The following is a 27,982-nucleotide window of genomic DNA, read 5'->3' as shown; positions in this document are numbered from 1 at the left end:
AAAAAAGACTATCTTAACTGACGAGAATTGAAGATACACAAGCCAGACTTCAGGTTAACCCTTGTAAACCATTTAGCCACTTAGTACTAGATTGTGGTATCTTGCCCACCTCAGTGCTCAGAGGGCTTAAAATTCTGACATTAGGTTTCTGTAGTGCACAGAATAAGTGGTGCCGATCCTGTTGTTCATCTTAACTTCTGCCGGTGGGTGCTTCAATCCATGCATAATGCATGCTCTGCTACCTGTTCTAAATGGCATACCAGCTCTTAGTCTCCACAGACTGAAATCACAACATCCACCCCTTTGTGTTGTTGCTTTGAAGACGTCCACCAACTTCAGTGCTTTGGAGGAGTAGAAAGGCCGTTGGAATAACTCTTCTGACTTGCCCCTGCATAACATCTTCAGAGGAGAAAAAATTGCTAATGGATCCCAACTGCTGCGTGCAACTTGGTCCAGACTGATAAGGACAGGTCACGGAAGGTGCAGGGATTCTCTCTACAAGTGGAACTTGTGCCATCTACAGAATGTGATTGTGAAGCCCCTCACTAGACTACTGCCTACATTGTAAGCGAGTGTCAACTACGGACTTATCCAGGTAGATTGAAAGACTTCCTATTGCCAACAGCGGAAGCACTATAGTGGATTCAAAAGTTGGACATTCAGATATAACAGATAACACTAATGCCTGAAGTGGATCAATATATATTGTTATTGTGTATATATTATATATTTTGTATATAATTTCCGTGCCATATGCTAATAATAATAATAATAATAATAATAATAATAATAATAATAATAATAATAAGAAGAAGAAGAAGAAGAAGACGAAGAAGACGAAGACGACGAAGAAGAAGAAGACGAAGACGAAGAAGAAGCAGCAGCATGCTAAATGTTCACTTTTGAACATGTTTAATGAAGCTTGGTTTCACCTCAGCAGGGTACATTCATTCTCAGAATACTTGACACTGGAACACGGAAAACCTCCAAGAGATATACCAGGTACCTCTTCATGACACGAAAGTGGGTGATGGATATTGTTGTATGTACACATAACCTAACTCTTGTAAAACCTTCAATTATTATGTTTAATATATTGTAATTATCTTTCATTAAATGCTAAGTACAACTATACCCTGTAAATATGTATTGTACATTTGTATAAACTCAAATACGTATTGTGAATATGTCTAACCTCAAAATCTGTGTAGTCTTAGACTGTAGAAAGCTCTGTAATATTCGTATATTGGGTATAGTCCACTATCATTCTGATACATATGGAGGTTTCTGGAAACTTACTGTAATGATTTATTATCCAGATACATGCAGAAACATTAACAGTTTTGTAGATGTTGCCACTATGGATTCTGTATATATAATCAAACATTCGAGTTTGATCTACTCCAATCAAGAGGCCTGTCGATCTATTGTTCCTTGTATGTTTGGATGTGTTCCATTTAGAGTGTTGCAAGAATATTTTCAGAATTCAGTATTTCTATACTGTTTGTCAAACGGTATATATATCAAGCTGACAGGCCGAGGCAAGGCCAGTCAGTCAGTGAGAGACAGTGCAGTAAGAGTGTGTAGAGTGTGGGTTAGAGTGAGTGTTACAGTGAGCTGAGGAGTTGGTTGATATCTGAACCTCTCAAAATCGACTTAAGGGTAATCAGTCTTGCTTTGTGATGGTAACATGAATAATCAGTATGTGCACTGTAGATATCTGTACTTTTCAGAATCGACTGTGTGATGGTGAACTGAATAATCTGTGAATGGACAGTTATCTGTACTAGTCAGAATCGGCAGTAAATTGCTTCAGTGTGTTTCCCTTAATAGTGTTGTGTTTAATTGTGTATAACTGTGTGGTATTAAGGAATAGATGTAGCAGCAGTAAAGTGACTTTTATGCAAGGAAGTGAACGTATCTTGTGTGATATTTATTTACACCAAAATAAAACCGCATTGAAAATGAGAAATTGTTGACCAAGACAGGACTCTTGGACACTATTTGACTCAAAAATGAAGATCGACCAGATGACCGTGGCGATTTTACATAAAGCGCTGGCATCGCAAGTTTTGCTGACGATGGGAAGCAAAGCGGACTTAAAGGGGGGCTGCGCTGGGATTTGTTGGACAACGAGGAGGACCCAGATAGTTTTGACTTCGAAGACACCTCAGAGGAAGAAGCTAACAACCAGGTAAGCGCTATGTTCGCACAATTAACTCCTCTGATTCAGGCCCAGTCTCAAGAAATTAGGAACAAAATAAATTCTTTGGGCAAAGAAGCAAAGGAAGTGAGTACCGTACCTGCAGGCAGTGATGGCGGTTCTGGCACCGTGAAGATGGCAACACCAGGGACATTGGGATCACTTCCTGGGGAATATGCCGGGCCCAGTTCGAGACCAGATCAACGTCAGAAGAAGGAGCTGAATACCCGATTGCCAGACTTCGTGGGCAGGAGGTGGAAGTACGACACAGCCCCCAGCCATGTTCGTCCTGCGAGGAGGTTGTGGGAGAATTCAGTGGGAATGGCAGTGTCCACCAACCGAGAGCCAACTATAGAGTCCAGCTGCAGGAGAGGACTCAGCGCGCCGATAGAATGTAGCTATTGTTCGATGCTGAGACCGAACGATCAAGCGATGCAACGGTGGATGGGCCGTACAGCATGACACAGAGCGCAAGGCGGCCACCAGCTGCCGTAAGCTCCACGGTGCAGATCCGCCCAGGGAGGACATTTGGCGTCAAAGAGAATTACGATGAGGCTCAGACGATATCGCAGGAGATGGAGGCAACAATGCCAATGACATTGCCAGTGGTACCCACTCTAGGAGACGGAGAACCAATGGGGTCCGAACCAACATCCGACAAACGAGGGTGCCACACAACCAGGATACTTGTCCTGGCACGAAGCCATGTGCCGGTAAGAATATCGAGCCCAGCACCCTGGGAAAAGAGGAGACTCAAGAGCGCCAAGCCCAAGATGTGCGAGCCTGTCCTGTGCATCACACCAGTGGATGATGAAGACACATGGGCCCTGACAGAACACAAAAGTGAAAGTGAAGGGAAAGCCAGCAGAGTTTCAAATGCCATGCAAGGACATGTTGATCATCGCCACCGGGAATGAAGACACCGTCATCCGGACCCAGGGGATCCCCCATGGGAAGGTGGTGGCCTCCGTTAGAATCACCTGGCTGCGAAATGCGGACTGTGACAGTGCCAACTTGAGGACTGTGTGTAGCTAAACAGTGAGGACTAAGAGAGCTGTTGACTTAGATATAAGGACACCTAGATATAATTTAAGACCTAGAGTAAGGAATGTACAGGTTAGATATTGAAGGTTTTAGGGGGTTGGGGGGTAATTGTACACCATCCTACACATAACCCAGCTCTTATAAAACCTTCGATTATTAAGTTTTATATATTTTAATTATCTTTCATTAAATGCTAAGTACAACTATACCCTGTAAATATGTATTGTACATTTGTATAACCTCAAATACGTATTGTGAATATGTCTAAACTCAAAATCTGTGTAGTCGAAAACTGTAGAAAGCTCTGTGATATTTGTATATTGAGTATAATCCAGTATCATTCTGTTACATATGGAGGTGTCTGGAAATTTACTGTAATGATTTATTATCCAGATACGTGTAGAAACATTAGGAATTTTGTAGATGTTGTCACTGTAGGTTCTGTATATGTAATTGAACATTTGAGTTTGATCTACTCCAGTCGAGAGGCTGGTTGATTGATTGTTCCTTGTATGTTAGGATATTTTCCATTTAGTGTGTTGCAAGAACATTTTCAGAATTCAAAATTTCTAGACTGTTTGTCGAACGGTATATTTACCAACCTGACAGGCCGAGAGGCGAGTCAGTCAGTCAGTCAGTCAGTCAGTCAGTCAGTCAGTGAGAGAATATAGAGTCTGGGTTAGAGTGAGTATTACAGTGAGCTGAGGAGTTGGCTGATTTCTGAACCTATCAGAATCATCTTTAGTGAGAGGGTAATCAGTCTTGCCTTGTGATCGTAAAGTGAATAATCAGCGTGTGGACTGTTAATGTCTGTTCTTTTCAGAATCGACTGTGTGATGGTGAACTGAATAATCATTGAATGGACTGTTGATATCTGTACTTGTTAGAATCGGCAGTAAATTGCTTCAGTGTGCTTCCCTTAATAGTGTAGTGTTGTGTATAATTGTGTATAACTGGGTGTTGTTAAGGAATAGACGTAGCGGCAATAAAGTGATCTTATGCAAATTGAACGTACCTCGTGTGATATTTATTTACACCAAAATAAAACCCTATTGAGAATGAAAATATGCAGTTACTGGAAGAAGAAGAATTGTACCTTTTCAGTTTTTAATCAAACGCTGACCGTGGAACGATACCTGGACACTATTTTACATGCCTTCTTTAACATATTGACTGAGGAAGTGAGAGACTATGCCTACAGCCCATACTGCACATAATTCTATGGCTGCAATTAGAAATGTGTTTGGTGGCTATAGTAGGTGATTGTGCCCAGCTCATTCTCCACATCTGAGTATGTTTGACTTTTATTTGTGGGGAAATGTGGAACAGAAAGTCTGTCAGATCAATCTATGTACAAGTTGAGGCCCTGGAAAACATTATAAGAAGAGTGAAAAGTAAAATAATACACGACAGATAGACATGTAACACAATTTCCTTTGAACATACTACGCCTGCATAAATAGAAATGGAAAATCCTTTTCAGAAAGTGATATGACATTGAAGGGGAACAGAACTAAAAATTTAGGTGCCGATGACCTAGATGATAGTCCCCTTTAAACAACAAATATAATAATAATAATCATCATCATCATCATCAAGAACTAAAAATTTTACATCACCGGCTTCTGTGTTTCTAAGCAGATATTTTCTAAGAAGAGCCAATAATAATGTTATTTTTTTTACATCCCACTAACTACTTTTACGGTGTTCGGAGTCTTCGAGGTGCTGGAATTTAGTCCCGCAGGAGTTCTTTCATGTGCCAGTAAATCTACCCAAGGCTGACGTATTTGAGCACCTTCAAATACCACAGGACTGAGCCAGGATCGAACCTGCTAAGTTGAGGTCACAAGGTCAGCTCTTCAACTGTGTGAGCCATTCAGCCCGGCAGGAAGAGCCAAGAGAAATCTTTAAGCTTGGGGTATGAGTACATCACAATGCTAGCTCATGAATTCTCAATCAATAACTACTGCGGTTTGTTACAATGCATGGCCTGGGCAAATGTGGACACAGAGTACCATTTTTCAGAAGAAAATTGTGTTGGTGGTAGTAATGATGATAAGAACGAACTTAACACACACATGTGAAAGGTATAACATTGGCTGCAGTATTTGTTAGAGATTTGCTTTGATTATTTAAATTATGTCATATCTGCAATGGTCTAATGTGTAAGACCATCACAGGAAATGAAGGAGCCTACATTATTGTAAAAACACATTGTACTAATGGATATGTTTTCACATGTAGATCAGGTGATGAATCCTGTTTTGGAGGTAGTATTTCTTGAACTTTAGTTTAGTGAAAGATTTGAAAGCATGTTAAATGTAGTATTGTTTTCAGGGTCATATTTTCATAAACTTGTGAAAGAATTCTTTACCCTTTGGCTTGTGAAGAAACAAACTGTGAGGCTGCTCTGAAAGAAGATAATTTGTGTATGAGGGGGGATCAAATATAAAGAGGATTTTATTGTTTATTTAAATCCTTTTATTGATAAACACAAAGCAATTACAATTAATTTTTCCACATAGTTTCCTGCTTTGGAAATGCATTTGTCCCAGCATGTGGGCAGCTTTTTGATGCTCTCATCCTATAAGGAACAGGGTCGTGTCACTAGCCAGTTACGCACAAAATTCTTCCACACTCGTCATCTTCAAATCCTTGCCCTTCTAGAGCTTCTTTAAGTGGTCCGAACAAATGGAAATCACTGGGCGATACGTGCGTTTTGTGAGGAGGATGATCAAGTGTAGTCCAGTGCATTTCCTGTGGCTTGGAGACGGTTAGAGCTGCAGTATGGGGCTGTGAATTGTGAAATCGGTTTGTCTTGTCTGTTGTGGCTATGTGCTACCCTGGCCTCATTCAACAGCTCGCAGTAGTAAGCAGCATTGATTGTGTGTCGCTCGTGCAAAAACTCAGTCGGCAAAATTCCTCGCCGATAAAAAAAACCGCTGTTTTAAGAACCTTGCCAGCTGACTGCCTCCCCTTTCCTCTGCCAACCCTTTCTGGCTTGTTTGGATTCAGAAGTGTAGTGGTGGACTCATGTTTCGTCGCAGGTGACAACAGGCCTCTGACAGACCTCCAAATATCTCAACTTCAGATTTTCAGTCAAAACGCGAGGGACCCACCTGGAACACGCTTTACAGAACTGTAGGTTGTTTGTGACGATTACTTGTCAGCTCATATAACTGATTCCGACTTGTTCTGTCTCGTCCATCGATCGTCGTCAATAATGTCTTTAACCGCACAAATGTTTTCGCCTGTAATACAGGTTCGAGGATGGCGATCGTGTTGCTGATTTTCCACATGTTCTCGCCCTTCCTTGAACTTTTTATGCCAGGCAAACACACATGTCGTTGACAGTGTTTGATCACCGAACTGTGCAGTCAATCTCTGGCAAATTTCCGCTACTGTAACTTCTTCACGAGCAAGAAATTTTATAATTATGCGTTTCGCAGTGGAGGGATGCACCTTTTGCTCCGACGTGAGCGTTACTGATGAAACTGCGGGAAATATCTAACAGCATGTTCTCCCCAGTCCTAACGGTCCTGCGTAACCATAGCAGAAGCGTAGGGCCAGGCCGTATTTTTTTTTTTTTCTTTTCCACTACTCAGTTCTTCATGCTAACAGGAATGACATTTTTCACCTCTTTCCCAAAGATTTGCCCGAGATTGACTACACAGTTCAGTGGTCAAACATTGTCAAGGATGCATGTTTGCTTGGCATAAAAAGTTCAAGGAAGGACGAAAACGTGCGGTAAATCAGCAACAACTGTTGATGTTTAGGAGCAAAAATCCTGTGTTTGTATTTGATCGACCTTCATGTATCAGGTGGTGGAAAGTGTGATTCACCCGGTTTCTCTGCAAAGTATGTAACTTAATCTGTCATGAATCTGAAGACAGGGCCGATGACCTTCGATGTTAGGCCCCTTAAAACAACAAGCAGAATCTGAAGACAAACAAATTTTTGAATTTTTTTGATAATACAAAGAGGAAGAGTGGATGGAGAATTGAAAAAAGTGCCTCGCATAAAGAATGTTGAACTTGATGGTTGAAAAATTAACCATAAATTTGTTGTTGTTGTTGGATCAGCATACTGGAATTGGATCCCTTATGAAAACAATGTTTAAAAATACAATTAATGAATTTGATGTTTGGCATGTAGCAGAATCTTTCATGAAGGAGGTCAGTAATAGCTGTGATAAAACAACCATATTGCACGAATGGAAACTCTCATTGTACAATCTTTATGGTGGTGTGCTATTGTGAGGAAGATAGTGAACTCCTAAAAGAGAAGTTGATCTCAATTCTTAAATATGTAAGTAATATCAACTCCTGGGAAAGATGTGAAAAATGTCATTCTTGTTAGCATGAAGAGCTGAGTAGTGAAAAACAAAACAAAAAACTACTACTATGGCCTGGACAGAAAGAATTCTTAGGAACACAGAATACTGTTGGAAATAATTATGAGCAAAGGATTCGCGAGTGGCTGGGAACATGAATAATTTTTATCACACAAGCAGCCTTGAATCTTACAACAAAAGATTGAAATATATTCCAAAAGAAATGCATTTCTCTTTTCAATGAATATCAGTAAGGTCAGTGATAGCTGTAGTTGACTGATATGCACATTGTGACATCAAGGAAATTGTACGAGGTACTGTACTATTTACAAAGGCATCTAGTCGATGACTTCACAAGAAAAGTACATGATAAAGCCTGAAGAATTCTTTAATAAAATGGTATCCGACATGCCTCAAAATAAATCTGAAAAAATTGTGATTCCAGGAATAACACACACAAAGGTCATTCCAAGAAACATAGGGGTGAGGTGGTGGTTTCCCCTGGAAGAATAAGAAGATGAATAATAATAATTACTCCCCTTGATTAGGACTAAAAGTGGAGTATCAACTAGGCAGAGTCTTACTGGAAAGAATATGGATAAAAGTAAAGGATAACTACTGCGCTTTTCAATTAGTGAAAATATTCTTTGTCAAGCACAGTTCTCAACGTGGAGTAATTGGGGTTTGAACTGCCAGCGCATCAGTGAGAGGCCAACATTCTACCTCCTGTGCTACAGAGGGGCCTAAGGGCTTCTGTAATAAATATTAACTATGTTATTTAATTTTAAGAAATGCCAATTAATTGTACTTAGAGCAAGGATTGTTAATGTTGTAGTCAGATACAACCGTGTTGGCAACTTTGCAGTGCATGAATCAGTTTTGTGTTTGCGCAGCTGCAATTGCTCGAGTTCCTAGCACAGTGACATCACGGAAAAAAGGTATGTTATGCCCTATCTAATTATCATAAAGACTCCCAATTTTTGCCATTCATCTCGTAATTTTCTCTTCTCTTTATCATATGTTTATTGGATACTGTATAATTTTCAGTTCAGTTCTCCTTAAAGGTAATAAAATGAAACCCATTGCCTTCTCTTCATTTCTTTCTTTTTTATGATGAGGTTGTTTCCTAATTCCTTCTTATTGAAGAGAACAGTGGCTATCTCTAGTAGGAGGGACCAGTAGGGTTCTCTGGAAATACAGCCTGTCCTTCCTGCCATCAGCTTGCTAAGCACGCCTCCTTGAGTTTGCTGCTATTTCTTGTTTGGTAGTCACTGTATTTGGAAATGTGTTGCTTGATATTTGGCTGAAGAGCCCAAATTATTATAAGAACTCAAACGTGGTAACTCTGATAATTATGACTTCCAAAGAAATTATGTTGCTGGAAGAAGTAATTCCCATCAACTGTAAAAGATGGGAAACACTTTGTAAAAATGAATGTGAATCAAAACAAAAAATTTATAATGGAACCTATCAAATCTCTGTCAATTTGGCAGTGAATAAAGCATAAAAATTACAGCTTACATCCAGAGATCAATTAATTTTTGTGCATATTGTAGTACAGTTTATATACCCTTTCTTTTATGTCATTCTGTACTTCAATAATTATTAGTGAAAAACTAGCTGATTTATTCAGGGTATATCTATGTGCTTTACAGGTGGATGCGTGCCACAAATGTGTGATGAAACAGGGAGAGACAATGCTGATCCCAACTGGATGGATTCATGCTGTATTAACTCCTGTCGACTCCCTTGTTTTTGGAGGAAATTTCTTGCATACACTTAATATAACTATGCAGTTACAGTAAGTAGAAATATGAACCATATGTTTTTAAACTTGCACAGATATTCTATTGAATCTTGACCTAGTTTGTGATTTCTGAATTTTAAAATGTGACCATTGGTTCTGACTTTGCACACTCCATTGATATTTGTATATCAATTATGTGTATTCTTTTAGTAGTCATGAGATGTCCATTAGATTTACTGGTGGCTTTACCATATCTGCATGTGTATACTGCATCTCTTTTGTATTCCATGCATCCTGTATTATAGAATCTCATCTTGGAAAAGATCCTATAATGAATCAGTGAATTTCAGTTTATTTAATACCAGCTGTAATAGCCGTCGTTGATGGGACAGTCGCTTAGCATGTACATGATTACATATTTGTTCCCCCCTCATATTGTATTTGTTCCCCCCTCATATTGTTCCCCCAGATTTTTGACGTATTTGCAGCTTGTTGTGACGTACTCACTTCCTTGCTTTGTGTGGCACTATGCACGTTCATATTCTTTTGCATTATTGTTGAACATGATTTGATCTCTTCCTTCTGTATAAAAGAAAGCCATGCATCGGGTTAATATTCAAAAACTACTGACAGATTTACTAAGCCTTTAAAATGTTGCCAGAACAATCTCCATAACAACTCTCTTTACAGTCTGTAAAGTTAGTCGCCTGCTCTTGGACTTAAACATTCACACGACTGCCACTGGTATTTCCCTTATTCTTGGTTGTATAGAAAAAAGGTATAGAATTAAAAATCGCCATGAACTATTTTTGTATAAAACGGCGGTAAAATAGATACATCGAGTTTCATATTGTAGGCCCCTTCTGAAGCACACCCTCCTGCTGAAATTTTTTGAACGACTTATAGCTAAGATCATACTGAGCCTTATTATAAATCGAATACCTATTTACATTGAAATCCACACATCTGTTTTTTCCATGATGCTGTAATAAACACAAATATTAAACTGAATTCGACATAGGCCATTACATTCACGTCAGTATTCTTGTAACTGTCCAATAATAACAGACTGGAACGTCGCATTTAAGAACAATGTTATCGTATGAAATGCTCGGTCAAATGAAAAACGGAACAATTTCTCCCTTTTTACAAACAGACTGCTGGCATTCTAAAAGTGCCAAGTTTCAGAGTTGGAATTACCCTGTCACAGACAGCGATGAACACCGCTGTGACGTTTTCCGTTAAGTGCGCACACTGCTAATTCCTGTCAGTGCCTAATAGCAGGTATTGAATAGCTGGAATACTATGATGAACCAGTTTGTCACGTACCGGTAGTTACCAGAACATTTATGAACCAGAGGACTGGCATATAAAAAAATAAAAATAATTTTTTTTTTGAGTCCCCAGCTACTTCCCATCAATATTCAAGCAGCTATTTGTAATGCAGTTACATTAGGTTGCAAGTTAAACGAGCGTGAAAGGAAATTTACCCCCTAATAACACACAGGAACATTAAAAGAAACCCAGACAAGAGGCCTATGAGCATGAAGGCACACACTCTATCCACAAAACATGGGCAAAACAGGCACAGGGAACCAAAGCACGGCTACCAAAATAAAGAAAAATGAGAAGAAATAGAATTCATCACACACAATAGACCCAAGGAAAAGAAATAAATGAAAGCACGTTTAACCTGGTGTCAAGATTTACCAAGGTGACATCCCAACACAAAGAAGATACTGCATGGGACCTCACCAAATTGAAAATAAAGAGGAACGGCACCTAATTGTACACCCATACCCAACCCCTCAAATGAATAACTCAAAAAATACCTTTAAAATGCAAGGGAAATTTAATAAAAATAAGGAGGTATAATATTAAGTTTACAAAATTAGATCATATGTTAAGTTTAATTTATAGTTATCCACCCTGGAGTGTTTTGTTAATATAAAGTCTAGAGGAGTTAACATACAAAATTTCAATGAGAAGAGGTGAATGAATTTGTGATAACCTAGGTAAATCAACATCAAAATATTAAAAGTGAAGTGATAATTTAACCTTAACAAAATTTTACCTTCCTCCCATACTAAATTTAAATATAGCTTAGATGGAGGGACATCTTAAAGCAGAATAGTCAGTTCTTGTGAAAATCTCTGTAAATGTAAGTAATAGTTATGCTTTGTTTCAAGTCGTACAATACTTCCATTTCATATACATTACCTTACAGGTAATTTTATATACATCACTAATTCCAATTACCATATAAGGGCAAGTCAAGCATCTTCCAACCATAACTCCTTTCTCATTTACACCCAGTAGGAAGAAAACAAGCACAAGAAAATTTGCAGAATGACATCAAATAAAAAGATTGTCACACCCATATTTGCCCCAGCACATACATAACTCGAAAGTCCAAAAACAAAGGCACAAATCTCAGAAAATTAACGGTATAGTAGACGGGATTTGAACACTTGAACAATCAAACATAGACTACAGTGACCGTACAAACTAAAATGAGGAACGTTATCACATCAGATTAGATAAGGGAGATCAGGATTTGCTTAACAATGAGCAGAACAACTCAAAAGAATACTGTAGTTGCAAGATCTCAAATATTTAAATAATAATAGTAATAATAATTTTACGATTTAGGTAAAAGAAATATGGCTGATGATGCCTACTATTGATAGGCAAAACATGTACCATCCAATGTATTAATTTTATGTTAACAATTTTGATAAGGACAAAGACCTAATTTTTAAGATTGGATTGTATTGTATTGAATAGGTGGGTGAACAGTAAAAACATACTAGTGTTATTTAATACAGTATCCAGTATTCGGGAGATAGTGGGTTCGAACCCCACTGTCAGCAGCCCTGAAGATGGTTTTCCATGCTTTTCCATTTTCACACCAGGCAAATTCTGGGGCTGTACCTTAATTAAGGCCACGGCAGTTTCCTTCCCACTCCTAGTCCTTTCCTATCCAATTGTCGCCATAAGACCTATCTGTGTTGGTGCGACGTTAAGAGAATTGAAAAAAAAATTATTTTCTGTATGTTTATTCATTCCTAATTCTGGCTATCATTTCCAGATTTTTGTTACTATATGTATTTTAATGATATAATTATTCCTGCAACATTCTCTCTGTCTGGTATGTGTATGTTGGGTATTCAGCCCGAAGACTGGTTGGATCCTCAACAGGTTCACCATTAGCTGTCATAGATGGCCTAGGTGTCACTGAAGAGGCGTACTAGGGAAATGATGAGTGAGGTAGTTTCCCGTTGCTTTCCTCACCGAGCCAGAAGTTGCTATTGCAGATCAGTCTGCCAAGCCCACTGAAATGCCTGCACCAACCGACCCTATGAGCGACATTTTCACACCATTCATAGCAGGGACTGGCTGCATAAGGAATGGCATTACAAGCATCACTCATACCTCAGCCACTTTCATATTGTCAAAGCCAAGAAAGAGACTAAGACAGGACAGTGAAAGTAACAATTTATTCTAGCTCATACCAGAAGACATAGTGCACAGTAAACACTACATCTTGCCAGCAAAGGCACCTGTCTGGTATACATATGTTTTAATTATCACATAATCTGTTTAATTTTTATTTGGCTGAAGATGGCCACTAAGGGGCTGGAACTAGTCCCAACAATGATGCATTATCATTTACTTGATATATTGTATTTATTTCTTATAGAATGACTTTGGCCACCATTTTGAATCTGACAAACTTTGACCAACTCGAGTGATCGAGTTGAAACTGGAAAGTGCGAGTTTCAACATTCGTGCCAATTCTGCATACTTAAAGATGCAGATGCCGGCCTGCTTTCTGAAAGATTTAAATTTTGTCTTCATATCCATAACTAGGCTATCTCAAGACAAATATGCACCACACTAAACTATTTCCAAGGAAAGAATAAAGTAGACACAAACATTTTGTATCATTCCACATGCCTGCTTTTTACGTCAATATGAACATAAATGACAATTGACCGATGTAGACATATGAACATATTTCAGATATGGTAAGAAAAATGCATCATGACTTACTGACTTACTTGATTAATTTCCTTTAATTCCAGGTGGAACATAGGGCCTCGACGAAATTTCTCCAGCTTGTTCTGTCTGCCGCCAATGCTTTCACCTCCCTCCATGTCTTGTTAACTCCAGCAATCTCCCAGTCTAAGGTTCTCTTCCGGGTAATCATCGGTCTGCCTTGCCTGCGACTACCTTGTGGATTCCAGATCAATGCCTGCCTTGTGATACTTTCTTGTGGTCTTCTCAGGGTGTGCCCAATCCCTCTCCATTTTCTTCTCATTATCGGTTCCTTTATGGAACTTTGATTTGTGGCGTTCCAAAGGTCTTTGTTTGAGTTGGTCTTTAGTCACCATATTCTCATAATGTACCTCAAACAACGATTTATAAAAGTCTGTAACTTTGTGGTAATGTTTTTGATCACTTTCCAGGTGTCACTTCCATACTGTAACACAGATTTAATCTTTGAGATGAATATTCTTAGCTTCGTTTTTATACGAATGTGAGGGGCCATATGGAGGGAGATAAATAACAAACAGAGCTATAGCACTTGGAGGTAAATCATCATCATCATCATCATTTTACAGTTCCAGTTTCCAAGGTACTGCTGGTGAGCCTCTTCCATTCTGTCTTATTGAGATACGTTCTGTTATTAATGACATCCTCCAGTGTCCTTCCCCGATTTGCAATGTCCATCTTTACGATGTCCATCCAGTGGGTTCTTGGTCTTCCCACCATCCGTTCCCCTGCCACATGTCGCTCCAAGTTAACATACGTTGTCCTTGTTGGCTCCATCCTCATTACATGCCCAAACCACCTCAGTCTGGTCATGCTGATCCGATCTAACAATGATGTAACAATCCCAGCTTCCTTCCTAACCACGTCATTCCTCAACTTGTCCAGTTTGGTTTTTGTAATTGCCGAGCTAAGGAACTTCATTTCAGATGCTTGCAACCTTGATGAGTCTTTCTTAGTGAGGGTGCAGGTTTCAATACCATAGGTTAAGATTGGTATGAAGTACTGATTGAACATCACCAGCTTTGATTTTGTTGGTACTTTGGGATCCCAGAGCTCCTCTGTATGTACTTGCTGGTAAAAGTGAGAGATTTTCTGCACCCTATTTGCCACCTCCTTTCTGGATAGTGTATCTCGAGATATTACACTGCCGAGGTATGTAAAGCTTTCTACACTTTCTAGTGGATGGTTTCCTAGCACGATGTTCGCTGGTAACTAACTAATAATATTATTTCACAAACAGAACTGTAGCATCTCCATATTGCTCGTAACTGTGCAAAAGCTCCTTTGGCTTTATTTATACGACTCGCCCCATCTCTAAGAGCACCTCCATCCTAGCTTACCACGCTTCCTAAGCAGCAAAATTCCTGTACCCTTTCTATATCCATTGTTATGATGGTTTATGCACATTTCCTTAGCCTTTTTGCTATTAATCTTTAAGCCTACTTTTTTAGCTTCTGTTTTTAAGTCATTCAGTTTGATTTCCATGTTCGAAAAACATTCTGCAAAAAGACAGATCATCCGCATAATCCAGTTCTTCCAATTGCTCATTTAATCCCTACTGAATGCCATCCTTTCTATTCATTGCCTCTCTCAGCATTCAATCCAGTGTCATGATAAACAAGTTTGGCAACAGTAGACACCCTTGTCTTACTCCAGATTTTACAGCAAAAGGTTCAGACAGCTACTCTTTATGTTCTACTTGACAAGCATATCCATCATACATTGCCTGTGTAAGATGGACTATCTTTTGTGGAATTCCGAACTTTTCCATGGCCTTCCACATTTTCCTCCGGTTGACAGAAACAAAGGCCTTTTCAGAATCTTTGAAAAGTATATACAGAGATGTCCGATACTCAGCAAATTGTTCAATGATTAGCCTTAGCGTGTTAATCTGATCCACAGTAGACCGACCTTCTCTGAAACCTGCCTGTTCTTGACGTAGTCTCCTTTCAACAGCTCTGCTTCTTCTGTTCAGTATGACTCTTGACATAACTTTTCCCCCTTATGAGAGCAACGTTATTCCCCTCCGATTATTGCAGTCTGAGAGGTCACCCTTCTTGTGTATCTTGTTGAGGACACCCTTCTTCCATTCCTCAGGAAGATGTTCTTCATTCCATATTAGTGTTTAGAAGTGGTTCCATAATTTCCGATGTTAAATCTGGATCTACCTTTAGGGCTTTTGGGATAATGTTATCTACAACTGGTGCTTTGCCACTGTTCACATTTTTCACTGCTTGTACAATCTCTTGTTGTGTTGGTGGTTCTACTGAGATGACTGGATGCTCCAAAATGATTTCAACTTCAGTTCTTGTTTCCTCACGAAGATTATTGAGTACTTCCAATGAAGTGATGTCTTCATCTTTCCAGTTGTTGTGTCTCAGATGTCAAGGCTACTCTGCTTGCATCTCTGACTGGTTTCTCTCCTGAAAAGTTTCTCCTAAAAAGCTTTCTCATATTGGCATATACTTCTTTGCTTTTGCCAACTTTTGCTGCTTCTTCTGCTTGTATTGCCAGTAAAATGCATCATCATTGCATACCTGCCAACTTTTACAGTTTATCTGTAAAATTTACGGAAATTGCAGCATTTACTGTTTTATGGATGGACAGTGTCATTTTATGACTTCGCGGACAAAAATTTTAAACATTAACATTCGATAATCTCCCCACTTCCATACAATCAATTGTTTGCGTGGGTCGAAGGCAAGTTCACGATAGTCGATAACTCATTCTTTGATGTGATTGGTACTTTTAACTGTGTGAGGTTTGTGTCATCATTGGAATTAAATTTAACACCAGGATAACAGTTCTTCCATGTGAATCTTAGGTGTTGACAGGCTCTGCTCCACAAATTCTTTGTTCTGCTCCTTTCGCATGTTGTGATTTAATCCATACTCTTTGACCACGTGAGTGTTGTTTTTTGTTCACGAAGTTGGCGTTCCTTGAATGTTTTGGGCTTTTAAGGTTATGACTAGAGCCCAGAAGTTAGGCATTTATTTTTGGTTAAAATAGGCAGGCAAAAGGGCACTTGAAATACTGAAAATAGGCAGTACTGTAATTAAAATAGGCATTTGTTAGGAGTGAAAGCAAAGAGGAATCTCGCTCATTATTAATGAAAATATGTATTTTAAATACTCATTCATTTCTTTATTATCAATTTATCACATAATTAGCGTACTTACTCTTATTTTCGTTGGTTACAAGCAACAACAAGGTGCTTTTTCGAAGTATCAACTGTCATAGACAGACGCTTGTCAGAAAGAATGTTTTTCATCATGGGAAAGGAATGTTCTACTTCCACTGAAGTGATTGGCGTAAATTTGAAACAAGCTATTTCGGAAGGACACATGCCAGTTAAAACACAATTTTCACCTTTCAGAACATCACGAATGTTCTTCATTTTTTCAATGTCCAAATTAGCACTCAGAACACGTTTACACTTTTCACTAACACTGCTTCCTTTTTCTCCTGGTGCTTGCAGCAGTTGATTTACTGCATCTTCAAAGATCGCCCTAGATGATACCAGCGAATCATCTCTTTTCTTCAACTTCAAGATTGCTTCCGGTATCACACTATAATGTGCTGTTATAAATGCCAGATCATTGCTGAGCTCTTCATGGTCCAACAACTTTTTTACCTCGCGAACTGAAGCAACTTCGTCTACTGATACGGCATGAAGTACCTCACGTATCTTGTCCAAATTGTTGCTGTAATATATGACTGCTGAGATCCAGGTTCCCCATCTGGTGAGAACTGGCTGTGGAGGTAAAGAGAGCTCTGGTGCCACGTCCTTGAAAACCCAGCTTCGGGAGGGTGATTTTAGGAAAATTTTCTTGGTATTCGAAACTAACTTATCCACGTGAGGATACAAACTTCTTATCTCTTCAGCAATTCTGTGCAGTCTAGGCATGTGAGGTGGAGCATTTTAGGAAAGAGAACTTTCAAGGCTGTAGCTGCTTTTTTCACTTAAGGTGCCGCAACTGTAACAAAAAGTAGGACATCATCATGCCGTATTCTATCCGGCCAGAGTAACATTAATGAATTTGTGAACAACTGTGCCACTGTGCAACCATTTGCTCTCTTCATCCCTTCTCTCGTCAAAAGAAATACTAATGATAGGTCAGTTTCCTTTGCTTCCATAGTTCCAATGATGACGTTGGCCATGTAACATCCCATTGCATCCGTACTTTCATCAATAGAGATCCAGATCTTCTTTTGTGCAACTCTGCTTCAAATCCTCTGCAGGGTCTCTTCAAAGGAGATATTCAAATATGTTTTTCTTAATGTGGATTCTGATGGAACTTCTTCTTTAGTGTACTTCTGCAGAAATGTCTTGAGGGATTGATTTTCCAGTTTCCAGCACGGAATTCCGGAGTCCAAGAAAGCTTTACATAGATCCAGGGAAAACTGAGATTGCCTGCTGGATCTTGTAGCTGCTGTTAATATTTAATTGATTTTGGGGCCAACAATATTTAACCTAGACTTATGTTTCATTGTTGCAAAATGTTGAGTTATAAAGTACTTTTTTTTCTTTCGTGATTAATAGATTTTTCACGAATTTTGCAAAAGAGTATAGCTCCATCAGTAGAAAGTGTATCCGAACCAAATTCGCGAACATAGCCATGTAATTTACCACGCAACGATGAAAATTTCGGCATGATAAATAAGTCAGCGCGAACACCCGAGTTGCCTTTAACAAATTCAACAGTAGACTAACAGCTTCTTTTATGTTTGACCTGTTAGACAGAAGTGATTTCCTCCCTTCCTCTGCATTATCCTATCATTTCAAAATCGGGAAAAACAAGTAATTACGCATTGTCACAGCAAAAGTGGTGTGAGGAAGGAGAAGAGACGTACTTCCCTCATCCTCTCTCTTTCCTGGTATTCATTACGGTTGTGCATTTCTTTCACTAATGAAGGTTCTGCTATTTACATAGATTAAATGAATGGGTTGTGAAAATAAGCTTTCGAATGCCTGAAAGCAAATAAACGATTTACAGGGAACAATATTCTAAATAGATATTTGTGATGACAATATGTAATTTAATTTGTGCAACCTTTTTTGTTTTTGATGTACGGAAATTCACTATGTGCTTTTTAAAATGTGTAAATCGCAGGGAAAAAATGCATAACGATCAAAAAAGGCAAAAAAAGGCTTTAAGTATTAAAATAGGCAATGGAAGCCAAAATAGGCAAAAAAGGCAAAATGAAAATTGTCTCTACACTTCCTAAATGCATGAAAAAATATATTTATCTCTATCTGATTCTTCAATATATCCAGTCAGATAAAAAAGGCATTTTGCCTAACATCCGGGCTCTAGTTATGACATATTTTTAATGAAGTGTTCAAGTTTTTGTGTTATAACTTCGTGCTTCACAGTTTCCTGTATTCCTTGGACTAATTACATTCGTTCCACATGTGTGTGTTTTTTTTTTACCATGTGTATATTGTTGTTCACGAGGTTACCTTCATGTTCATTTAAAGGTTTAAGACTGTGTGCTTTGACTTTTTTAATGAAGTGTTTGACTGCCTTGAGTGTTTGTTATAATTTTATGTGATGTTCATTGATCCAGGTTCCTTTCGATGTTTCGGTAGATATCGAGGCATTTCTTCTCAGACATTTTCATACGCTATATTCCTATTGTAGGATTCATGAACAAATCCAAAAAGAAAAAGTACTTCCAGACATTTAAGGAATCATATTTTGTTGATTATCCGTGCATACTAAAATCAAGAAAGGGAGAAAACTTTTGCCTTTTTTCACTGTATGTGGGTGTGATATTACTATTGCACATGGTGGAAGAAACAATTTAAGTAATCGTGTAAAGTGCGGTAAACACGTAACTTCTGTTAAATGAAAAAGATAACAAGAAAATCAACACCTTTTCTGTCAAGTCTGTAAACGTTGACACTGACGTAATTAGGGCTGAGTGTCTGTTTACTTCCTTTTTGGTGGAACACAATGTGCCCTTAAGTACGGCTGATCATGCTGGTGCTTTATTTAAAAAGATGTTTCCCACAACAGAAGTTGCAAAGAAGTATAGCTGTGGCCACACGAAAACGAAATACATTGTAAATAAAATGGCAAAAAATGCGTCATTTGAAGTTGTTAAGTGCCTTCAGAACGGACCATTGTCTTTTGGCAACAGATGGAAGCAATGCTACGAATGCCATGTAGTATCCTCTTGTTGTTATATTGTATGATATTCCGCAGGAGAAAGTAGTGAGCACTGTGCTATTCATACCAGCGTTAGACAGGGACTTAACAGGGCGAAACATAGGTAACCTGATGTTATCACAGCTGAATTCTCCTAACATACCAATTGAAAACTGTGTGGCTTTCTGCTCTGAAAATGCTCCTGTATGATCAGACACAAAAATGGGGTTTCAGCAGTTGGGAAGGAAGATGAACCAGGTATTGCCATCATAGGTTACATTTGCCACCTGATTAATCTGTCAGCTGAAAAAGGTGCTGAAAGTTTACCACTTAAAGTGGATGAGATCCTGGTGTGGATATATTTTTTTTCTTAGAGAAGAGTGTCAAAAGGAAAGAACACCTTCAGAAATTTCAGAACTTGCACTATAAGGAGGCAAAGAAAATTCTGAAACATGTATGCACTAGGTGGTTATCTTTAGGCAGATGTTTGGATAGGCTACTGGACCAGTGAGATCCGCTTCTTTCTTTCTTCAAGGAGGAAATAATATTATGTACCCAAAAAATTATGCTAATACACATGGCCCTAAAAGAATAGCATATTCTTCCAAATGTGACAAACCCACCCTAAAAAGTAAAACTTCTGCCACAACACGGAGGAAAAATTGTTTATGTTCCTGTTCTCAAACTTGAACAAGGCCTTTTGAACTTTCCTTCATGTGACTATTGCTGTATTTGACAAACCTGTATGTTCAGGTGCATGTGCCTCAACTGTGTCATCCCCAGAGTGCACTTGTGCATCAGCATCACCATCAGACTTCTTCCCCACAAGCTCACTTTTTATTAAAACTTCTAATGCATTTCCTAAAGCAAGTTTGTAAAGCCCAAAAATGTCAAAAGCTCCTCATAGCTTGAAGTTGAGTACAACTGGATTCAAAATCAAGGAAGTGATGATGAGTTATTGGCATTCACACTTCGAACATAGTGAATGACCTCCAGCATACAGATAAATCTCTTCTTTTCATCAGTGAGACACTACTTTTGCACTGCCTGTGACTACATCATCAACATGTTTCCACTCGAGGATGATGTGTTAAAGCATGCTCAAGTTGCTAGGTTAGACAAAATTGGAGATTCGCAGTTTTCTTCCATTCGTTTTTTCTTGGAAAAGTTTCCCATCATGTTATGCAAGGAAGAGAATGAAACCACAGATGAGGTGGTAAATGAGCTTCAGAGGCAGCTCATAGCTCTGCAGGTAGATGACACTTTAGCTGCAAACCAAGATGCTGCAAGTGACTCCAGTTGGGCACAAATATAAAAAATTCATGTAGACGATGGAGTGCTTAAGTATAACCAAATTTCTAGAGTAATGCTGTCTATACTCACCATTCTCCATAGTAATGCAGAATGTGAATGTGTTTTCAGCCTTGTGAAGAAAAATAGAAGAATTCAGATCATTCATGTCCAATGAATCTCTGGAGTCTATTTCTATTTTGAAGACCAGGAGTTCTGGTCCCTGTTATGACAAAACACTTCCTCAAGACGTTTTGCAGGAAGCTAAAGTCGAACTAGCATGTGATTTGCAGTGTGTATTATATTATTTGTGGGGTCGCACTTATACAGGAGTTTGTCCCAACGCTCGGCCATACTTACCTTTTCCTTTGTAGGAACGTGTTATATGTAGTTGATTATGAGAGATGTGTTAGCTTGTTCATACTGGAGCGTACAAAATTAGATTCCCGATTTTAGGTTAGGAAATTTTCGCCACAAAGCTACTATGCTGGCGTAGCAGGGGAAGAGGTGATACTACCACATGGTGCGTCCCAGGTGGCAGATAGGGGGTCCTTACCGGCTTGCCGGCGGACTGGAGGGAAATAAAATACCTGTCACGGACCATACACACTACCCCCTGCGGGTGGGGGATGCTCATGTAGAATACACTCACGGTATCCCCTGCCTGTCATAAGAGGCGACTAAAAGGAGCGACCAAGGGATGATGAAATTAGAACCATGAGACTACTCGTAATTAGTACCATCACCCAGGGAACACCATGGGTCGCATTTACTTGTGCGTAGTACCATTCTGTTAGGTACGTAATAGGTTTGTGATTAGTAGTGACAGTGTGTGAATCAGGATGTGGGTCTTAGAGTACCTGAAATTTGTACCCCTATATGAGCAACACCATGGGATGAGCGACACCATGGTACTGCCTTGCCTATGCTTAGTTCCCACTATGTGAGGAATACCATGGGATAGTTCAGGTCCCTGTGGTTAGTCCACTTATGTGAGGAATGCCATAGGTTTGCGTTGCCTGTAAATAGTGCCGCAATATGCGAAACACCATAGGTCTATGTTACATGTGCGCCATTACACCACCTGTGAATAGTACCATAATGTGTGGAATACCATGAGTCTACCCTACTTTGGATTAGTACTGCCAAATGACAAATAGCATGGTTCTACTTTCCCAGCGATAAGTACCATTATGAGGGGCCGATGATCTGGATTTTGGACCCATTTCGACTACAAGCATAATCGATTCAGCATTGTGCTATAGAAGCAGTACCTTGGTCGGTAATACTATTTTATGCCAGCTTCTGTGCATGTGAGGCACTGTTGGTCAGTTCCACTGATCATTTTAAATTTATATCCATTCATTCTTTGTCCTCACGCTTTGAATTCTGGTCAGTGGAGGATTTTGGACTTTTAATTTGTCATAACATTTCGTCTCATTTCGTACCATTAGGGGCCTTTAAACAACAAGCATCATCATCAGGAAATTTTCGTGAACAGTTTTGTTATATAAAGTAGTGAAAATAATGTGAATTTGTTAAATGAGAATATAAGAGCATAATATTATACAGAGAATTTGTAGTTATGGAATATTGAATATGTATATCATTATGGTTGTATAACTTTTAATTCGGGTAATGGTCTGTACACATAGCCTAGCAATGATGGTTGTGCAACATGGAATACAGTGACTATATCGTTGAAGATGGTTTAAGTTGCAACAGGTGGCTTGGAAACCCGGAGTACAGTCAGAAAGTGTATGCTGAAGATTGTAAGTCATCATTGTAGATGAATGTGCAAGATCGCTATTTGCTCTGCACTGTAACTGTATAGGCTACTTAATCTACATCATCACTGTCCGTCTTGTTCAATAAATTGTCCAGACATCTGCACTAGTCTTATACTGCACAGTTTACTCATAATGACTTAAAGGAAAAGGAAATTCATGGCACTGCACAATTGCATAAACATTCCTTGGGTGAGATAGACAATGACTTTGTCACCTTGCGAAGCACTCCTGACGTACCCATATGGGGTCGCGCCACAACATGTATTGACGAATGAAAGGTGGACTATGCACATACATAAATAGACGGCCAACAGATGGCAGGAAGAGGATATATAGCTTTGAAACACACACTAACTGCACACCCAAGTGGGTTCTCACAGTTCTCTATTTCGAATGAATGTACGACCCCGTATGGGGACGTAAAGTTCGAAAACGTGACTACCCTCACGTACCCAAATAGGGTCGCTTGGCACTCAACGTGTTAATTTATCAAGGAAGTCCAGTTATGTATGCTCCAAAGCAATATTCACCACGCCCTCTGCTGTTTAACATGGATTTCTTCTTGATTGTTATGTTCATCTACAAATCATTGGCCTGTGACATAAGTAGATGTGATTTCATTGAAGTATCATGTTTACAGCATGAATTATTGTATTTTGTAGCCCTATTATTTTCGTCAAGCCGGGGTTCATTTTTTGTGGCACGTGAGTTTTACTGATAGCCCTTTTCAAAAGTTGGCAGGCATGTCATTGCTATAAAATATGTTTGCTGTTAAAATAAGTATGCCTTCTTGCGTGTCATTTCGTTACGTTTGATCTGGCTCCACACCATCTCTATTAGGTCTAATTTACAGTGATACCGGGGCAGTCTGAGTACAGTGTGGCCCGCTTGTTTGGCTAAGGCCTGGGTTACTCAACCTCAGTTAACGTTTAACTGCATGTTAAAATAATTTAACAGTGAACTTACCCAAATGAGCTTTTAATCAACATTGGTTAAGACTAACAATCTGTTAAACTCGGTTGACTTAACTGCCCAGGTTCAAGCAGTTAAATTCTCCGTTAGCTCAAAATATGGCAGGTGCATTCGATGCAGAACTTCTGTAATTGGAATATGATAGGCCTTTTCCAGAAAGAAAAACAGAAGAGATGATTTTCATTTTTCTTCTTCTGCTTCGTATTTTTTGGAATATCCTTGCGCACTACGTCCAGTCACTGGTTTGGTTTAAGTATTCCTAACCAACTACTGTTAGTAACAAGTATACATTTGTTTGTTACATTCATTTATCACGGGGACACGGGGTTCTACATCTTCATGCCAGTGTGATCTATCACGGCATCTTACTGCAACACACGAACATGACCAGATCACAAATAAGGTATTCTAGATATCTCATGTCGTGATATTACAATCTTGTTTCAGTTGCTTCATTGTACGTTGGCTAACATCAGCATGCACATTGAATTCACTATAAATTTTCTGCCAAACGTCACTTTTAGCTTTGACCACTGATGCGTTATTTTGCTTACTTTCTATAATAGGTGTATTCATGGAAATAGTTTCCAAAAGGAGAGAAAATTCAACCACACATTCTCTTCTCTGCTTTTTTCATATTTGTCTAGAAAGCAACAGGGAATTAACGGTCAAGGCAAAAATTATATTAAATGTTGACTTTGAACGCCATGGTGCTGTTTTTAAACAAAAGCGTATCGGAATGTGCTAAAAACTGCATGGTTCTGCCACTGCCTTCTAGATTCTCACTGATCATGACTCTTGTAAGAGTTAACACTCTGTTAGCTAACAGTTCCCAGAAAACTGCTACTAAATTTTTAACACCATGCCGAAACCGGTCCCAGTGTTTGAAAGGTAATAAATATGTGATGTGTTAATGACGTCACATTGTTTTTGTATTGAAAAGGTGGACATAACTATCCTCAATTTATAGTGTAAATCTAAATTCAGTACGGACCAAAATGAAGTTCTTAACTTTAAATAGAACAGCTTACCAAGCAAAGATTAAAGCTCAACATTATATGAGCTTAAAAATAAAAATAGGAAAGTTAGGCAAGGACATAAACTTTATTAAAAAATGTATCGTAAATAACCTGACGCCAAATTTTCTGAAGAATAACAAACGACATATTTTTCCACATCAGAAAAGAGTACACCAGAAAACTAACAAACTTTGGCTGCAAAACGAACTAAAGTTTCTATACAAGAAAAAATCTTTTTTAAACAATCGTCTATATGAAACCCACCTTGAAGTCACTGCGTTGCTGACTAATGTACAATGGAATATTTTTCAAGAAAAAGTGCACAGCAAGCTAACCACTATACTTTCTCATAAACAGCATACAATAGACCATAAATTCCAAACCCTAATCAATAAATCAAATACAGAAAACAGACCGTCCAGGAACGCTACCCCTAATAACGCACATAGCCAAATTTTAGCTCAATTTCACCCACCCCTTATTAATCTCTCCAACACTAACTTTGATGAAGAAGAAATTGCTATTCTCTCCAAAGGCCCCAAGTATAATTGGCCTAACTATAACTTAGCGAACATGACTAAACAACTAGTAATAGAAACAGAAGCGGCAATCAACAAAATACCTATTGATACTCAGAATGAGGTTAGATATGAAGCGAAGAAACAATTAAACAGTATTCTCAACGCACCAATTTACACTACTAATTCAACGCAACACGAAGACCGGAAAAAGATCCTACAGCTTAAGAATAAGATTAAAGATACAAAAACCATCATCACCAAAGCGGACAAAGGAAACACCACTGTTATAATGGACAAAACTGATTATATAACCAAAACAAAAAAACTTTTTTACTGACAGTTCGTTTACAATAATAGAAAAAGATCCAACCAAATCTATTCAAAAACAGTTAAAACAGACACTAAAAAACATAACCTTCCTGTTGACTGATAGCGAAAAAAACAAGCTGATCAACATGAATCCTGATCTCCCCACGGTCAGAGCCCAACCAAAAATTCATAAGGAAGGTGTACCTATACGTCCCATAGTAAATTTTAGACCGAGCCCTCTCTACAAGACAGTGCGATTTATACAACAGTTCCTAAGAAAACATTATACTTTTCAAGCAAACAAATCCGCGATGAACACTCTAGAATTAGTTAAAAAACTAGACAACTTTAAAATGCAACCCCATTATACGATGCATTCATTTGATATCATCAACATGTATGCAAACATAAAACCAGAAAAAATTACTACCAATAATTTCAAAAAACTTACGTACTCACAGCAAACTCAGTCAATTAGAAATAGCAGATTTTATGACCATCCTTAAACTGTTGGTTAATAGCAATTACTTTACATTCGACAAAGTGATATACAAACAAGATGGACTGGCCATGGGGTCACCAGCGTCTGGTATTTTGGCTGATATATATCTTGATTTCCTTGAACATACTAGAATAGAAAATGATAAGAAATTTAATAACATTCTCTTGTGGACAAGATTTGTTGATGATACGTTTATAGTTATGGACCAGCACATTTCAGACGCACCTACCACCCTGGCACACCTTAATAATATTGATCCAGATATTAAGTTTACAATAGAATCCGAGGACAACAGAGCCCTTAACTTCTTAGATCTAACAATCACTCGGCTCCCGCATTCCTTTAAATATAAGATCTATAGAAAACAAACACACACCGCTACAACCATTCATAAGGACTCCATACACCCACCCAGCCAAAAGCGAGCAACCTATAATAGTATGATACACCGGGCTTTTAGCATTCCCATGTCAAAATCAGACTTAAATAGAGAACTAAAAACAATACGTAGTATTGCAGCCCATAACGGCTATAATCGTAGTTTCATAGAACGAATAATTTATAAGTTCAAGCACAGACCGAAATCAAACCTACAAAAAGAAATAATTAGACCAAAAGTCTACTCAACATTCACATTTAACCCTAATGTCTATAGAATCACAAACATTTTGAAGAATAAGATCAACATCTCGTTTAAAACCAACAACAGAAATCTTGACATATTTCATAACGCAAAACTAGTCAACGCACCAAACCCATATGATAAATCGGGCGCATACAGATTTCACTGTAACAGCTGTAATAGTACATACATTGGACAAACAGGGAGATCCTTTAAGGTTAGGTACAATGAGCACGTCAACGCTATAAAATACAGGAGATTTTCAGCTATAGGACAACACATCAATGACTATAAACACAGTTTTCATGACATCAACCATGATATTGACGTCGTAGAAATAATGGAAAAAGGGCCCTTACTTGACATAACGGAACAATGTTTCATATCATTAGATCAGTATTTTAACCCGAATTATAATCTGAATGAGGTATCCGAAAAACCCACGGTATTGTTTGATACGCTCATTTCAGTGATCAACAATCTATAAAGACCAATAAATCAACCAGTACACAAAATGGTGCGCAATATGCTCATCTACCATCCCCTCCGTAATCCACGCCCTCCCAACCAATAACCTCGCATTATCGCGACCCCCCTTCCCCTACATAACATGCTCCGCCCCTCTTCTAATACTCGTAGACTGCTTTCTGCCTTTCTGGTAGACAGTTCCTCATCAGCTTCATTCTCGACAACATAGTGCTTAGGGTGAGTTTCTACTTAAACGAAAATAATGCCTATTAAACTTAGTTATTCTTACGCTAATACATAGTATATATCTCTTTCTTCTTAGGTCCGTCTTGGATCGAGATATTTCTAGAACCTCAAAGACCTTGAATGTAATGGTCCAAGAAATTTTGGTTCACCAGTCCACTTCTATCAAGTCGATCTACATTTTATGAACATTAGCATGAAAGACGGAATATTACATTACGAACATTGCTCAACGACATTACATTACGAAATAAGAAATTTATTCAATCCAAAATCCACCTAAAATAGAGTGAACCTGCAATCAATTCTAAGAGGAACTGTTTTGCTCACTATATATCTTCACTGAAAAGAGAGACCTCTACAATGGACAATTAATGTTTTAAAGTTTAAAATATCAGCCGAATTTATAATTTTATTCGACTTGTTATTAAATAACCAAACTATATTAACGCAAGTTATAGAATTACTACAGACTTATAATGTAACTTATCCCCATACCTAGTACAAATAGGTCACTGTTTTCCAATCTGACAGTAGGCGATTTCATTTTAATGCATGTCAATTTAGTATTATCGACCAAACAAATGCACTATTATCTTTAACGCCTAGTAGTTATAAAAGTTTTTTAAAGATTGAAAATTATTATCTGGATGCTCTATTAACATTTTGTAATATTTATAAAAACTGACAAAAAGCTTTAACTTT

General features: G+C 38.4%; 1 protein-coding gene across 2 annotated transcripts in view; it reads left to right on the top strand.

Moving 5' to 3' along the window:
* The window catches only part of LOC136864592 (histone lysine demethylase PHF8), a 557,749-nt gene that overhangs the window by 160,976 nt on the left and 368,791 nt on the right, over positions 1–27,982 (top strand). For both annotated transcript variants that reach the window (XM_067141799.2, XM_067141798.2), the window contains one exon: positions 9,236–9,381. In XM_067141799.2, the coding sequence (XP_066997900.1) occupies positions 9,236–9,381 (146 nt within the window). The remainder of the gene's footprint in view (positions 1–9,235; positions 9,382–27,982) is intronic.

Source organism: Anabrus simplex, chromosome 2 (assembly GCF_040414725.1).
Source record: "Anabrus simplex isolate iqAnaSimp1 chromosome 2, ASM4041472v1, whole genome shotgun sequence".
NCBI classification, from domain to species: Eukaryota; Metazoa; Arthropoda; class Insecta; order Orthoptera; family Tettigoniidae; genus Anabrus; species Anabrus simplex.
This window is presented reverse-complemented; position numbering and strand designations above follow the sequence as displayed.